At 34.6% G+C, this 18379-nt stretch overlaps 2 protein-coding genes across 2 annotated transcripts; both read right to left on the bottom strand.

Annotated features, from left to right (window-relative positions):
- Positions 1-416: 416 nt before the first annotated feature.
- On the bottom strand, positions 417-8144 carry LOC135735786 (palmitoyltransferase ZDHHC3). Its single transcript, XM_065254325.2, has 9 exons — positions 7925-8144; positions 5675-5763; positions 5104-5177; positions 4736-4848; positions 3418-3479; positions 3149-3266; positions 2993-3065; positions 1340-1484; positions 417-1190 (listed from the first exon to the last, which is right to left on the bottom strand). The coding sequence occupies exons 1-9, from the start codon at positions 8047-8049 to the stop codon at positions 1099-1101; spliced, it is 891 nt and encodes a 296-aa protein (XP_065110397.1). The 5' UTR covers positions 8050-8144; the 3' UTR covers positions 417-1098.
- A 396-nt stretch (positions 8145-8540) lies between these two features.
- On the bottom strand, positions 8541-14557 carry eif3f (eukaryotic translation initiation factor 3, subunit F). Its single transcript, XM_065254326.1, has 8 exons — positions 14400-14557; positions 14126-14196; positions 13771-13850; positions 13459-13596; positions 11878-11969; positions 9379-9515; positions 8792-8905; positions 8541-8657 (listed from the first exon to the last, which is right to left on the bottom strand). The coding sequence occupies exons 1-8, from the start codon at positions 14509-14511 to the stop codon at positions 8580-8582; spliced, it is 822 nt and encodes a 273-aa protein (XP_065110398.1). The 5' UTR covers positions 14512-14557; the 3' UTR covers positions 8541-8579.
- Positions 14558-18379: the final 3822 nt, after the last annotated feature.

Genomic DNA, 18379 nt, shown 5'->3' with positions numbered 1-18379 from the left:
TAATAAAATATTAATGTTTACCACTCCCTATAAACACTTTTTAAGATACGCCCCTGAAAAGTGTCACACATTACGGGGAAACTAATTTATGGTTAATTCAGACACAGTTGGCTATGTAATTAATTTATTTTACATAGTTTACACAATAAATTCTGCATCCCTAAGTTAAATGTTTTAATTTGTCCTAATGTGTTAACATGTAACTTTAATGTATCCCCTTAGCACACAAATGGATTTAAAATAAATGATTTACTAACAGTAAACTTAAATATAGTAAAGCAGCCATCTTTGGTTATCTTCCGAATAACATTAATATATATATATATATACGCATACATACAGGACATACCAACACTGGTTTCATTTTCATTTCAAGCTTGTTGTTTAAAGAGAAACAAACCCAGAATTTGAAAAGACATTATTTACTTCACATAAGTCAGAGCAGCATGTAGACACACAATAAATTACAATAAATATCAATGTAAACATTATCAATATACATAATTGATCTGTTATGTACACACATCCCTCAAGCTGTCAACAAACAGCAAACCATTAACATAACAAACCAAATAGAAAAGCACTTCAACAAAAGTAGTCCAGTACCTTAAAAATGCAGCAACATTTTCTCAGACATTAAAGATATAAAATACGTCTTTATATACAATACAAATATGTAAAATAGAGTACAGTCCATGTACTCGAACAGACTGAAATGAAACACACAATGACAAGTTCATTTACCTGAAATAAACACTTATGTCCATTTAAAGAAAACAAGTCAACATAGCAGACCTCGTGTAACTGTTAGTGTGTTATGTAGACATCATCAGAGAACAAAAATGTAAGATTTAGGCAAAAAATAAATAACTAAATGGACACAGACGTATGGGGTGACTGGGGATATATTGTAACTTTTGTCCTAAAAAGTAACTTAAAACAGAGGGTTTGTGTTCAGGAACCAAAGGCAGCATTCTTCATAGAAATAAAATCTTCTTTTTTATTTGTCATAACAAAATGACTTAATCTGAAATTAGTAACACAATATTCACAGTGTCCTAAACATGACAGTGTAAATGACCTGATGAAAAAGACATTTTAAACATCATAATCGGTAAGTGCTGAATAACTGATGCCACCAGCGGAGGGAGGGGCGGAATGGAGAGGTAACAGCCAACATAGTATTGATCCTGCAAATGCGAGAGATAGACACATAAATACTTATATATGGCATATGGGGTTGTGCTCGCATCCTTTGGATTTATTACAAACTTTGTTAAAATGACAGGAATTCACTATGCAACATTTGGAAAGAACAAGACAGATGCTTTAAACTTACCACGTCCAAACACCTCCCGAAGCAATGCGATTTTTGGTTTTCTTGTGTGCCCGACGTGTGTCGGTTGACTGTTGTTGGGTTTGTCTTTCATCAGCCTGTTTCTCATCTGCTCAATAGGCGTCTCATCTGTTATAATGGACACCAGCTTGAAGAGAGAAAGAAAGAGCAGAAATGTTAAAATTTCAACACTTGGCATCACGATTTGCAGTTCCTCGACATAGTGCTTGCAAGGCAGCAAACAAATAGCAGTGAAGTATAAGGTAAGCAATAAATGGTACATATGCAAATTACAACCAGCAGTAATTTTTTCAAATTAATACAAATCAACACATAATATGACATCATGCAGTAAAACCTTACATATAGGGTTATATAAATCCAAACAATATCCTTGGCAATTCAATCTACAAGCATTGCTTAATCATCATGATTACATTTTTCAGAAAACTTGGATTTTAAGGAATTATAAATATTTAAGATATAAGATTGGTATTTATTATAAAATCTATTCTATTCTAAGATCTATTTTTATTCAACTTAAATTTCTTAAATTCTCTTTTTATTCTATTTTATCAATGTGGAAAACTGTTCAAAGGAGCTGTATGTAGGTGTTTGACTGTATTCAATTAAAAAATACTATAAAATATTGTTTGATATTTAAGAAACATGCTAAATTCAATTTTTGTTTTGGTCTCTGTGCGATCTTGCCCACTGCCACTTACCCAAGTGTGTTTTGACAGCTCGGTTGCCAGTTATCACGGTTGCTTAAATGAGGCCGCAATGGCTCATAAATGCGATCTACGGTGGATGCAACTTTCGAAACAAGTCGCAGATTGAGTTATAAAAAGCGGGTTTCTAATTTTTAGACAACAAAAACATTGCAAACGTAACAATGAGCATTTAAACTTAAGCTTTCCATCGTCATTTGCGCACCTTGTCAACCCAAAAGGGGATGCATGGAAAAAACATCTCCGATATTTTGAATTTAGACTGATGTACCAAATTCAACGTTACATACATCTCCTTTAAGGTCAATGACCACGTTTACATGCACCCTCATAATGCGATTATAATGGGATTTTGGAAATATTGCAATTATACTTAACCTCATGTAAATGCAATACTTCGAAATAAATAATGCGATTAACGGTAGGGTCATAATTGCAGCAAGCATAATCGTATTAACACAGGTGGCGTACGCCGTATTTAATCTCAGTATGCGGATATCTAAACACTTGCAAATTTTTTTAAACTTGACATTAGGCAGCAATCTGCCTTAATCCAGAAACAGCTCAAATAACGTGACAGCAGCATATAAAACAGGTACTGTCATATTATTTCTGTCTCATCATTACACAAAATAACGAAATATGTCTATAAGAACATGTTTTTTTTTTTTTATCGTAAGTAAATTAAAACAGTATATGTGAATTCATGATTTGTGCTCTGCATTGGGTTATGTGTGAATAATAAGCACAAACAATAGCGAATAATCAGAAACTGCATGTAAACAGGAGTAAAGAGGTTAGCTCCAGTCATGTAAACATCTTTCTGCGATTAAGTCCTTACTCTGATTCTTGAAAATAATCTAATTTTTGGTGTACATGTCAACGTGGTCAATGTTATTACTGGGTAAATATTGTTTAAACATACCTGGTCATAGAAAATGACCAAGACAAAAACTCCAAACAGTATTGACTCCACCAACAGAATGATATAATGTGCCCTGTGAAACAAAAGACCAAGATCAACAGTGAGAGAAAGGTAATAAAATGTAAGGTACGCTAGATGACGGTATTTCTGACTTACACAATCAAATGTTTGCTGGGAGCTTCTTCTCCTTCATCTCCATCTCCATCTCTTTCACTCCTTATTCTCCACACCCATGCCGACACCACGAGTGCCATGGAATATAGACTGGCCATGCCTGCAAACCAACATACGCATATTGATCAGACAGATTCAGAATCGTCACTAAATCTTTTAAAGTCAGATCTAACAAAAACAACAAGAATATCGGAAACGTAGCATGAATTCAAATGGTCGCACTGCATGATTGTTTTAGAGCTGAACCTCACCTGTGTAGAACAGGAACTGAATGAAGTATTTCTGATTGAGCTCTCCAACACAGTTATTGATCCTAAAAGAGGAAAAAACAAAAACTGTGTGATTAAATATGAAATCAAGTGGCAACAGTCAAGAATCATCATAACTGATATTATTTTGGTTTATTTATCACAGTAAAATTTTCACACTTATACATACTATATACTGCAGAAAAAATGTGTATGTGATATATTAATCTGATATACTATGTGATTTCCCAGATAGCAAGCAACCATTGAAACAATGTTAAAAATTGTTGATTTGTCAATGTTAACCCCAATAATCAATATCACGTTCGCATCATCCATTAATATTGAAATAATACTAAAATTGCAACAAACCACCATTGTTGTGATCAGTGTTTGCTTTAGTCGCGCCCTTGACTCGTGTTTTTATTTTAAGTTTTCTTTGGCTGTTAAAGCAGTGTTTTAAAATACATCTGCTATGGCAAAGAAACCTAAAATCTAGTGTGAGTGTAGATTCACCTAAATATTATTTCTTGTGTGTTTACTGTGCTAAAAAACTAATGATATTAGTGCTAGTTGGAAGCAGTGTCAGGTCTGTTATTTTCAAAATTATAAAAACAAACATAGAAGGTTAAACTACTGAATCAATCTAACATCATGAATGAGTATATAAAACTCACCAATGGTCATCAACAAAAGAAAGCTTCATGCTGCAATGCATGATGGGTATCAACATAGTACTAAACTAATTCATGACTCCCAGCATGCATTCCAGTTGATCATTATATCTGAATTAGTTTGATTGTAACTATTGTTAACATTTTTCTGTTTACCTTGTCACAGTGCATTTACGAACCAGAACAATTATAATGGTCAAAAATGGAACAACATCACAATGTAAAGAAGCTTAATTTTATCTCATCTTAACTAATTTCAACTTAACTTTTAAACACAACTTTATTTTCCAATCCACATGTGTTTCTACACATACAAACACTGAAATTATAAAAGAAAAACATTTGAAAATCAATAGTCAATTCCGTAACTAAAGCAAAGATTGATCACCATAATGGTGGTTTATTGAAATGTCTATGTTTTTTAATATTAATAGAAGTTGTGGACGTGATATTGATTCAATGGGATTAACATTGACAAATCAACAACTTTTAACATTGTTTCAATGGTTGCTTGCTATCTGGGTATGCTATTCCAAAAACAGTCAGTCACAACAAAGTCTAAATCTAAAAGACCAAAACAAACCCAACTAGATCATAAGGTAGAGGACAGACATATTGGCCAATAAAAATAAAAAAAAGAGACTGACCATGGGCAGTGATGGTCCATTCTCCTAATACAGCGCTGACAAACTCTGCAGTGATGGGCACGGGGAGGTCGATACGTCTCGCAGCGACTGCACACTGTCCAGCCCTCACAGCCCTGATGAGAAGATATAAAAACAAATGCAAATCAGATGCAAATACTATACACACTATGGTTTAGGTTTTTATCCCAGCTAATATGCATAAACAACTGAAAGCAAAATCTTGTGTAGATTGATTTACGAATGTAAAAGCATTAATAGATTTTGATTAAATGTACACGGTTACAGAACAATTCCTACACACACAACATGGATACAACTAATACAGATTACACTATCATCTAATAGATCAAGAGAGAGACTGAACATACTCTGTCATTGAGGCGGTTAGACTGGGACCTTAAGTCAGAGAAGTCGATGGCTGTCTCGGGCAAAGGAACCATACCTATAAATGCAGGATAGTTAATATATTGACACCTTCTACACCAGGGGTCTCCAACCTTTTGGTGAGCAAGGGCTACCACAATGAATAAAACAATCCAGAGGGTTACTTTTTTGATAAAATCTACTCAAAACTTATTTATTTTACTTGTTGATATGTTTTTTTAACATACATAAAAGAAGCTAAGCTAATAATAAAATATGTAATAAATATTAAAACTGAGGCTATTAATAGAATGTGCTTTGGCGGGGCAACTTACAGACACCATGTTGGAGACCACTGCTCTACACTGAAGTAAATCTGTCTACAGCTAGTGTATAAATGGGATCAATGTTTTGATACATTAGACACAACTATTTATGTATGATCTGTATGAAGACGCAGAGCGCCTTTAGTTCTAATAACCTCACAGACCCAGAATGAATCATACCAGTATATAAAACCAGTCTTGTCTGTAAAAAAAATAAGAAATGGCCAGTGTCAGTCCCAAAAACACTCACCAGGGTCAGAGAACACTGCTTTTGAATGGCACGCCAGCAGTAGTAACAGAATAATATTAAACACAGATCCATGGAGAGTGCACCATACACTAAACAAAAAGAAAAGAAATAAAAAAAAACAAATGTGACTGTTACACCTTCACACTATTACACAACATAGTCCAGAGGTAACTCCAGTCCTAGAGGGCCACAGAGTCCTGCAAAATTTAGTTCCAACCTTCGAACCAGATTTTACATGACATTAATAGAGATGCATAGCCCTGTCCCTTACAAAAAATGAAAACAAATACTGTGGTGGTACCATAGTACACTGATCATGGCATCATGAATGGAAATACCGTGGTATTGATTTATGCTGTGGTACTGAATGATTGCCATATATACCATGGTATTTATATGGTACTATACACAGATGCTCTGAAAGTTTTTTTTGGCCGATGGCCACCAGTGTTGGTGTAACGCATTACAAGTAACGTGCATTATGTATAATATTACTTTTCTGAAGTAACGAGTAAAGTAACGAAATACTTTTTATATGTACACATTAATATTCTAGTTACTAATGCAAGTTACTTTTTTAGTTTAATAATTTGATTAAAAAAATGCAAAGGTAACTAAAAAGCAACGGAAGCATTACTTTCCATGAAAAGTAATTAATAAATGCAATTAGTTACTTTATTTGGTAGTAACTTAATATTGTAATGCATTACTTTTAAAAAGTAACTTTCCCCAACACTGTTGGTCACTTATTTGAACTTTTGTCTATAGACGGTTTCAGCAGTAACAACATAAACAAGCGGCTGTCGTGGTCCGCATGTAACTTCCGGTAAACTCCGCTTAGAATAAATAACAACAAAATAACAAACATTTGTTATTTTCGATGAGGCATTTGTTCAAGAGATCAGTTTAGCAACTAGTCAGACCATTAAAAAAAACGAAACTGGAAGTAAAGTTCGGATCCAGACGTGTATCGCGTCAGCGCACGTGCATACGATGAAACCACCTATAAAATAGATCATTGTATTAAATTAATAATGTTCAAACACATTTTTATTTAACATGAATTGGATCTATAACATTATTAAAGAGGCGCATTTATTTAGACGGAAAAAAAATACGACAACCTAGCCTAGTTTACTACAAAAACTATTTGTTTGTTATATATGTATTTTTATGCTATAGCCGATACGGCAATGATTTTAAATGTATCAAAATCGACAGTGGAAACAAATCCTTTCACATTTCACCTGTTTAAAAAAAATTGCAAGGACTTTGATAGTACTTTGAAAGTCATATTCTCACTTAACATTAGTGCCTTAAAGGGATAGTTTGGCCCAAAATAAAAAATCATTTTTTTGTCACCCTCATGTTGTTTTAAAACTGTATGAATTTATTTTATTCTGAGAAACACAAAAGAAGATATTTTGATAAATTAAGAGTTCCTTTACTAAACGAGATACATCCGTTTTTAACATTTTGGCAAAACATGTTTATTATTATGTTATTATTTTGTTTTATAGTGCTACTTAGCTGTATTTTTAAGTTATGAAGGTTTAAATCAAAACAAACCAATGGCAGTTGAATTGATTTTAATTGGAATGCACAACAAAAAAAACACGGAGTTATCTCGTTTTGCAACGAAACTCTTCAAATGATGGTAAGCAGCACACAGCTGATTGTAACCACTGACTTCCATAGTAGGAAAACAAATATTATGGAGGAATTGCGTGATAAATGATAAAGAAGATATTATGATATTAAGCACACGGTACGCACAGCAAGCAGTTGATGGTACCCACCCATTGAAATTTCATCATATTTGTTTATCCACTATCAATGATTTATCAAAATATCTTCTTTTGTGTTCATAAGGGGGAAAAAATCATACAGGTTTAAACATGAGGATGAGAAAAATTTTGGGTGAACTATCCCTTTAAAGTTGCATGTTGCTCTCAAGACTAGATATCCTGAAACCCTAAACCAGAGACTGGCAGCGCAACAGACGTTGAATGGAGCACCACTGCAAGGAGATTGGCAATGATGATGAGTGCATATTACTTGCAGTAAACACGCAAAGTAATCTAATTTCGGAGGGAAACACCGCTCGCGCTTTACATTTAAACTGCTGTTGCTATGGGAGATTCTACGGAACAATATAAACGTATGATCTCATCAAATCCAGCTGCCGTTACGTGACCCAAACATCAAACGTCACGACATAAACCCCAGACCGTTCCTTGCGGTACTCACCTTCCGGAATACGCGGGGATAAGGACATATTGGATCACGACATAGTCGGCATAAAAAACGCTAAAATAAGTTAAAATGAGACAAACGAAACCACACGGGTCTCGGCAACAGCGGAATGCGGCCATCTTTCGGTCAGCGTTCTTCCTGATGACGTCATAGCAGCACGGTTGTGACGTATGGACACTTAAACAGACAGCATTAATTTAACAGGCATGAATGAAATTTAATAAATTTTCTTTATAAACATGTGCTTATTTCACTATTGTTCACTTTATTCTGAAAATTTTATCATTTTCGTTCACCTGTGAAATGGTTTCTGATTTATGCTTGTAAGTAATTATATTTAATTTTAATTCAATTTTATTTATATAGCACTTTTCACAATTGTTCATTGTTATACTTTTTTTGTCAAAACAATGCTTTGTTCAAACACAAATAAAGATTTTGATAAATGTTTGTAACCAGACTGACCTGGGGCACCACTGACTTCCACAGTAGGAAAAATTTAAATATGGTCAAGTCAATGGTGCCCCAGATCTGTTTCGTAACAAACATTTAAGAAATGTCCCTTTAAGAAAAGTTTTTTATTGACACACCAAAAAAGATCACAGACATATTATTGGAATGACAAATAGGATTTTATTTTTATTTCCAACTACAGAACAACTAGTTTCTCATTGAGCGCAATCTGAGCTTGAGTGAGATTTGACAAGTAGGTCACCATCAACAGATCCTGCAAGAAACAAAAACATTTGAGTATTTAGAAAGCACAACCACACAACTTAATTTGCTCAATTTGACAAACATATTAAAGCAGGTCAAACATTAAAAAAAAACTACAAATGAACAGTTCACAACATCACTCACATTAATGTTGGAGTTCAGCATGCTCTCAAAGTCTTCTGCTGAGATCTTGGGCACTTTGTTTACAAGGTCCATCAAGTAACGCCCAACACTGTTATCTGCTGTCGCTTTACCAGACTAAAGAAAAAAACAAAAGTCAGTATTATCTTTTTTGTATCCAGGACATGGATAAAGTCTTTAATTAAATAAATTAATTAATCTAAGTTTTGATCAAGCTGAGATAATCTGCACTTACAATAAATCCAACTACTGAAATATACTACTATGAAACTACAAAAAAAAAAATAGTTGGATAGTACATCAGGATAATTTATAAGAAATTATACATGCATTCATAAGAGAAAGTGTACAGTTTAGCTGTTAGAACCGGTTAGACATTATTTGAGTTTCCCTGTTTGTTTTTTTCAATGTACAAGTAGAAATGTGCTACCTAATGTTTTAAATAATGAAGCTACTAAAGCTACATGTATAATACTTATAAGACTTGCTGTTTAAAATATGTGTTCGTTAATACCACTCAAAACAAACAGGTCACCATTAAGAATTTATTAATAACTGAAGTCTTCAAATAAACCTTAAGAGACACTTACCAGCACATCCTCTATATATGTCAGGACTGTGGAAAGCATTTCTTGAATGCGTCCTGCTGCACTGCCGACCTGGGCCAGATCTGTGGTCAGCCCGTTGGTGCGACTGGGTGATTCACGAGTCCTTTGTAGAAGGTCAACTGTAAAGAGATGAGTTACATCTAGTTTTAATTTATTGCTTTTTTGTAAGATAATTTCCTAAATAAGATAGCACCTCCCCAAAGGACACTGTATGGGGGCAAAGTGAGTGCGCGAGAAAAGCCTCTCTCCACGATTCACAGTGGACTTCCCACTGAGACACATTTGGGTTTCAAAGACACACCTTTAGGGTGTCATACATTTGTATTCTTTTCTCTAAAAGCAAACTGTATATGAAATGCTACATGCACAAAGAATCTAAAATCTGTATCTTATTTGTTTTCTATTGGAATGTCTCATTGCAAGTGGTTACAGGTCTCACTCATATAACAACAGAATTCAATGTTAAAGTATATGTGAAACTTCATTCAATGTTGATAGACACCTCCCTTTCTAAGCATAAACCAATCACCCACTGTATACAGATTAAGGACAGCCCTTAGTTTTACCAACAACCAATCAGTACCAAATTCCTATATGCTTTGTTCTCTGGTTATTTAAGGAGATGTGTAGAAGATTTAGGCGGGACTTTCAATATCGAGAAATGTACCCCCATGATGCTGTCCTGGCACAGCATCATGTATTGTCATTTTACTTTGAGGAATCTGTAACCAGATCTCCATCTCCTTACCAGGTATGCAACGGTTTTTGTTTATTTCGTATTTGAATTGGAATGTAAATTGGCTTCTGAATTATGTTTTACCTACCTGGTTAATAAATTGTGTTTGGATTATTCTGTGTTGCTACGAAAGTTATTGACATGATTAGTAAATTACGATGTATCCTTGTTACCGCAATGTCTGAAAATCAGGCTAGTATTACGGACCAAAATCCCAGACTAGATGGCATAGTAGTACATCAGCGGAGGATTTTGGAGATCCGACTAGCACTTGGCGTTAGTTTAAGTTAAATTAGATGCGTGGAGGCTAATTTCCTGTTTAGAGTAACAAGTTCATGTTGTCTGACCACTCTAAATCAGATGAGCCTCAGCCTCTGGTTATTTCAATATTAATCTATCTAAGTTGCATATTAAATTATGACACGATTATACAAAGCTATCATTGGAGAAGACGGTCAGTTTGTTTTATGATAGTGGTCGTGAGCCTCTGGTTAGAAATAAATATTGTAATAATTAAGTTGCACCTCTATGGGGACTAAATAAAGTATGTTCAGAGATGAGCACGCGTAAAGGGCGGCCTTCTGAACATATGGTCTAACCTCTAGCAGCGACCAAGCCTGATTCGGTTGTGATCGTGGGCCCGCATGATTATTAAATATTAATAAACGGCCGGTGCGTGAGTCCAAAGCGACATGAGTAGCCGAATGAACGGATGCAATAACAAGTAGGGCTAAACAAGAATGACCAAACATCCACCCAAATTCTGTAACTGTTAAAAGTAATTCTCAATCCGATTTATATTAACATTATCTTGGAGTCAGATAATAATACAAAATTGCATAATGCCAAAACGTCATCTGCAAGCGCCGGAAAAGACAGAACGCGCTATAATCCTCGTTTGGATTCCGCCGTTGGGCCAAACGGATGGATGGGGTCATATTTGGACCCTTACAAAAATACACAATCTTTATAAACAAGCATATATACACACAACCAAATATAATGCCTTAAAGCGATACTCCAGCCAATTATCAAAATAACCCTTATGTAATACTTTTCACCCTCAAGCAATCCAAGATGCATATGTCCATCATCTTTCAGAAAAAAAAAACATTTAGAGGTATTTTAGTAAATGTCCTTGCTTTTCCAAGCTTATAATGGGAGAGAACAGTGAACCCCAAAAAAGTGCATCCATCCTTTACAGAATTAATCCAAACGGCTCCAAGGGGTTAATAAGGGCTTACTGTGGGTAATCGATGCGATATTCTAAGAAAAATATCCATATTTTATACTTTATAAACTATAATAACTAGCTTACAGTAACGATGCCATCTTGGACTCACTCGATTTACTGTGCAATGTACCTATGGCAAACAATGCTCACTATGCTAAAACACTCATTTGAATCAAGTGAGTCCAAGATGGTGGCGTTACCAGAAGCTGGTTGTTATTACAGTTTATAAAGATTGAAATCTGGATATTATTTGTACAAAATCTCATCGATTCCCGCACAAGACCTTTATTAACCCATTGGAGCCATGCCCGTGATCTGCCATTACAAAGCTTGGAAAAGCAAGGACATTTTCTAAAATAACTCCAAATGTGTTTGTCTGAAAGATGATGAACATATGCATCTCGGACTGCCTAAGATGAATAAATCATGGGGTAATTTTGATATTTGGCTGGAGTATCGCTTAAGAAAGCTAATCTAAAAAAAAATGTCTACATGTTGGAAAATATCTGACCTCCGATGCGCTCTGTGTCGTAGTAAACATACTTGACTGTCAGTGGGGTGAACATGACACCAACTGTCTTGCCAGGGACACCCATCTGTGAGCTAAAAAAATAATGCAAATTCATGGTGTTATCACTGAGAGGCAAACTTATAACGAATAAAGAATGTAAATTGGTATTTTGGTATCAGCAGTATAGAATCACAGCAATCTTGATAAATCACTTAAAGCAGATGATTTCTAGATTGATAAATACATCAATGCTACATGCCATTCATTTATTTCTTCAAATTGGACAGTCTATTATGTGACCCTGTCTGTGAAATCCAGGCTAAAGTCTCAATCTAATTATGAGATTAGGAAAATTCAAGTTTAAATTTTAATAATTGATCTCACTTTAATTTAAACCTTTGACATGACCTTACTAGATCAATATTAAAGATCAACTAACATCCGATTTTACATTTTATTTGGTGTGTAAGTGTGTGTTAGTACATGTTAACGATATGCAGAGGGTACCAACACCAAGGTAAACAATCACCCGAGTTATTGTTTCCAACTAGGGATGCATAACGATCAATGGTGATTAATCTATAGCAGAATAAAAGTTTTTGTTTACATCATATATGTGTGTGAACTGTGTATAATAATTATGTATAGATAAATACACATACATGCATGTATGTATTTAAGAAATGTTTAAATGTGTATATACATTTGTATATTTATGTATAATTTATATTATGTACAAAAACAAATACTTAATATAAAATATATATTTTTTCTTAAAATTACACATGCCTGTGTGCATATATATATATAAAATTATTATATGCAGTTCACAAACATATATGATGTAAACAAAAACTTTTATTCTGCTATAGATTAATCGCGATTAATCGTTATGCATCCCTATTTCCAACGTAAATCTCTTTTCTTGGACTACAACAAACACACGGATTATAGGCAACAGTCTGTTGACGTGGACACGACGGTCATTATCATAATTCCTCCCGCTTTGACTCACATCCTGTAAATTACCTCCTGTCAGCATGTTTCAAACACAGTAAGGAGCGTACCATTTCCGGCTGACGTCAGAGGTATTCAGGCCAATCACAACGAACAGATTAGCTGGCCAATCAGGGACACAGCGCTTTTAAAATCGATGAGTTTTGTACAAAATACAATGCATTGAGGAAGACAGGATATCTGGAGCTACAAAATGTACAAATGTGGAAAATAATGTGTTTTTAACCAAAAACCGTGCGAACACATTGTATTATACCAAATAGACAAAATAACATTTTTAGCAATGAAATTGGATGCACTTTAAAGATATCCAAGTTATATTTTCCTAGAATGTTCTTTACATTATGTATGATGTCTTTATGTAAACCAGTAAATTACACACACACAAAAAGATTTTACCAAAGTTTTCACAGACTGGGTCAAATATTTAAACAATCTAATGGACTAATCTACACAATGCGTGCAAGTAGTGGAAGACAGAGGAAGATCATGTATAATGAATACGGTTGTTCATAAAAGCTTAAAGCAATGGATGGACTAGCTATGAGCAGAAGGCCATCTAACCTGACGTATGCGCGGATGTTCATTTTGTTACTCTGAAGTGCCGTGTCCACTGTGAGGTGAATGGGATTGGGAGCCTCTCGGCTGTAATACTCATGAATCAGAACCGAGTGTTCTGTGATGTCAAATCCTGTGGCATACCTGGACACAAAAGGAAAAACCAACCATTGAAAACTTATTCTTGAACACAGTCAGTAGTATCTACATAAATAACCTACAATGCATAACTGCATTTAACAGGTACTGTGTTAAATTATTCAAAAGACTGATCATGTCTCAGATGACTAAGTTCATTAAAGATGTGTGATCACATACCACCCAATAATAACTTCACTCGGTGAAACCTTCTTATGGAGCTCATACATGTTCTTGGCAAACTCCATGTCCACAGCCACCTATGACATAAGACATAAATAAGATATAAATGGAAAATGATAATAGTTTTAAATGGTATTTGAATGAAAGAACTGGGATTTAATAGCAGATGCTGAGAGATGGCAAATAATAGTTCAACACAATAATGCAAATACAATTCATTTACTGGAACTGCACAAGAACTGTAATATCAGTCAGTAAAATGTATTAGTAAAAAATGTGGTAGTCATTCTGTAACATGACATAAAAAATATACATCATCTCTGTACCATCACACACTGTTGTTTTGTCTCACCTCATCTTCCGACTCATTGTGAGGCACGGAGAAGCAGTTGGTGACTTCAACTGAATGTTTGTCTGCAGTTCCTGTGAGACACACAAACTAGTTAAAATGATAAACGATAAAAGCATTACCTGAACTAGCACTGAATCATGTATGTAGTTAAAACTTCTAATGCACCCCATCTCTCCTTATCGCCTACAACACATGCTTCATAGCAGACAACGTCAACTCATCCAAACATTTAAGCGCAACCCATCCAAAATATAAGTCAAAATCAACGACCCACCTAATAATGTTCCGATCACTCGACTTGCCCCTTCATTTCGTCGCTCGTAAGAGTCAACGATCGACGCCAGAACCACCGGGTGGATCTTCACAACCGGGCCGTACACCGCCATGATTTCGTAGAGGAAGTGAGGGACGGCGACAATCACAGAGGAAGAGAACGCGCGAGTGAGTCTGTGCGAAATCCCCGCTGTCGCCCCCTAGCGGATGGAGGCCACGAATGACAACGCGAACATAATTCAGTATAAAATGTACTGTGGTAGCCAAAATTATTTTAAGGGGATATATATTTGCGCAATATTTACTTTTAATGACCGTACAGGTTCGAGTAAAGCATCAACATATTAGCAGTATGAAGCAAAATGGAGAAAACATGGTCAAGGTGGTGTGTGTTTTTTTGTTTTTAATTAAAATGAATTGTCTGATAGGGCAATGCAGGCATCGTATCAGGGAAAATAGCCCACATAAAAATACTTTAGTATGTATTACTATTTACTATATTGTAATAAACTGTATATTTGATATACTCCAGTATCCTGTAAACTATTATGAATTGGTAAAATACTATAGTATACTTTAGTGTTTGCTATGGTAAACTGTAGCAAATTGTAGTATACTGAACAATATTCATATCATTCTCTAGTAATTAACTATGGTGAACTGACAAACTGTAGTGACTACTACAGTACACTTAAATATTAGTGTACTGCACTTTGTTAATGTATACTACAGCATTCTCTAGTATTATATTGATTATAGTATATTCTGCAGTATATCGCAGTAGTTCTTACAGTAAACTGTAAATTGTAGAATGCAGTAAAATATTATAGTAACTAGTAAAATTTGCTAATGTATAAAATACCATTCTCTATTAGCTACAATAAAAACTGTGGTGAATATCTTAGTATACTTTAGTATAGTAAATTAGTAAATTGAAGCATTAATGACAAATACAATTTGTTAATGTAAACTTCAGTTTTCTGGAGTATTAGTGAGTTAATAAGCTAGTAAATACTTTACTAGCTTACTATGATTATGTTCAAAAGCATCATAGTATAGTAAATCCTAAAAAAATGCTATGTTTTCCATGTGTGAGTATTCAGTATGCAAAAAGCATAGATGTGCACAAAGAACAATTTAACTGGTTAGTATTTTTGATCCTGTCATTCAAAAAGCTTTATCTTTGCCAAGCCTCCCTAAAGTCTTTCCAGAGCTAAGCTTTAGTTTGAATTCCAAGCACAACTACACATACAATTCTTTAATAAAAAAAAAACATCTTTAATAATTTATTATTGGATGAAGGGCAAAGACGTCTTGCATCACTTTTGACCCCTACAGTAGTTTTAAAATACAGATATGCCATGCATTTTTATTATACATAAAGTGTATAGTTATACAATGCTAAAATATGTTGGGATTTTCCTTGGCAGCAACATGCAGAATTCAAGCCTGATGTATTAAGGGGAAATTGGTTGACAGTGACTATGCCGCCTTCAGGATGCTTAGTGTAAATCCCTGTGAAAAAAGTATTTTTTAAAATCCTTCAAAGTTCAGCTCAAAGCTAAAGAGATATTTTGTAAACAGCTTTACGCATTCATCCAGGGTTTCAGATATTGCTGTATGTAAACCACATTGTTCACACTGATGTGATATATTAGTACAGCCAGCAGGGGGCGCTGAATAAATTACCAGCCCAAATTTCTTTTAAAACAAAATAGCAATTTTCAAATGCCAATGCTCAATAGGGAGAGGATTGTGTTAGCAGTACAATATCAATGGGTTTGATTTCCAGTGTACAAACAATGATAAAATGTATAAATGCACTGTGGATAAAAGCATAAATGTGTAAATCTAAATGTTTCATCTAGGTCTAAATAATACAATCAAGCTGCTGCAGGATTTCTGCACTACCTGACAGATATCAATTAACTAAAATTATGTATATATTATGAAAAATCTGGGGAGATTCTGTTTGAAATTATTATTTTTGCTGTCTGGTGCAACAACTGCTAATATGCAAATAAATGTTGTCAACTGTGTGACATGACTCCATGATCAACAAACAGCAGCTGTGCTACAGGCAACAGATACTACTGAACTATATGAAACATTATTGCCATCCATCTATCCTGATGTGCCCTTGGTTAATGCCTACCAGTCACAATGTTTCATTTCGTTGGTTCAATTGGCTGACGCTACCTGGAGGCCTGACAATTTCCATATTATTTAAATATTTAGCAGCAATTCAGATTTGCACTAAATTCAAACAAAACTAAAAGAGTGACCGTTCACTGAAAACATTTTTTTTAAATAAAAAATCTGGCAATTATTTGAAGCATGCATTACATTTTATTTCATCATCCAGATCAGTCCAACAGATTTGAAAATGTTCAGGGCAGCACAAACTAATTGCATGTTTAACTTGAGTGCATTGTCGGTCACTTTGCTGCTGTTCATTTTATGTTTGACAGTGTTCCTAACTCATATATGTTTCTCTTGAGGTGAATCAACAACACGGTGGCACGCTTCTTTCCTGCATTTAACCATCTGTCCATTTGCACTGCCAACAGACCGTTCTGCCCTGTGGTTTCAGCTGCGTGCGTGTGCTTCGGGTCAATATTTTGTCTTGGAAGATACTGTGTCTGTGTCCTGTTGGAATGTGGGTTAGTTTGTTGGATGAAGCATGCAGCGAGAGATATACCATTATCTGATGATTGCCGATCCAATTATCTGTTTTCACATTTCACACATCACAGCTCGCCGCATTTTCATTCAGGGTTCAACAAGTAGAAAATGAAATTGCAAAAAATGCCATTACTCTTTGCCAAAGTGCAAAAGTTATATGATTTGCACATTTCTGATAAACTGTTTGTTTGTTATTAACAATCCAGTTCAATGCAGAAATCCTATCGTTGATTAGACCTGTTTTTCTGTTAAGCAAGCATATATAATAAATAAAGGAAAGTTTGGATTTTATTGCACCCTGGCCAGTAAACTTTCAGAAAAAGTGGATACCATTTCAAAAAGTACACATTTGGACCTAAATGGTGCATATTGGTACCCTGGGACATATTAGGACCTTTTTAAAGGGTACCGCCCCAGTGAAAACTTTTGTACATTTTACTGAGAGTGTTTCATTTGTTTTATTTTTTTTGAACTTTTTATTTATATTTTTTTTTCTTTTACACCACAAAAACAACACAAACATTATCTGAGGCAATTAAAAATTAAATAAATAACAAAAAAAAAGATAAATAAATAAATAATAATAGACACTAAACCATATTAATATTACTATCATTTGTATCATTTGTTTTCTTCCAATCATTCATGTGCACCTGCACCTGTTTTCATATTGTGTGAGTGTGATGCTTCATCGAACATGTCTTCACCTATTTAGTTGAGTCAGTTGATGTCTTCCAAAAGTGTCCTGAAAGCGTGTCTTAAACAACTCATATTTTATATTTATATGTATATGCAAGACACTCACACGAAGCAACACAATCCCATTCATTTTAATAAAGAGCTGTCAATTTCTGGCAACATGAGCAAAAGGGACTCGATGGGGTGTCTCCAGCGATGTGACAAAGTAAAAAAAGTTACTTTATGCACACGATGAGCGACTTTCGGGAATGACTACCAATGGGAGTGAAGCATAAGCCTCATAATGGTCACCTCAAAAGAGAAGGGCGACATACAGTCCCTGCATCCAAAATCACATGTGACAGTTTGAACTGAATTGGATGAAGTACCTACTAATCCAGTGGTTCTCAAACTATTTCCGCATGCGGCCCCCTTTGTGTACGGTGCATTCCTTGGCGGCCCCTTCAAAGAAAATTTATGACAAAAAACTTTTCTAAAATTTAACATTTTAATTAAATAAACATATTAAGTTATACAAAGTGCTGTTGGTTAGTAGCCTTATTATTTTTTTTAGGTTTAATTACACAGAATTCATAATAAATTAAGGTATTTTATAAA

Source organism: Paramisgurnus dabryanus, chromosome 4 (genome assembly GCF_030506205.2).
Source record: "Paramisgurnus dabryanus chromosome 4, PD_genome_1.1, whole genome shotgun sequence".
NCBI classification, from domain to species: domain Eukaryota; kingdom Metazoa; phylum Chordata; class Actinopteri; order Cypriniformes; family Cobitidae; genus Paramisgurnus; species Paramisgurnus dabryanus.
This window is presented reverse-complemented; position numbering and strand designations above follow the sequence as displayed.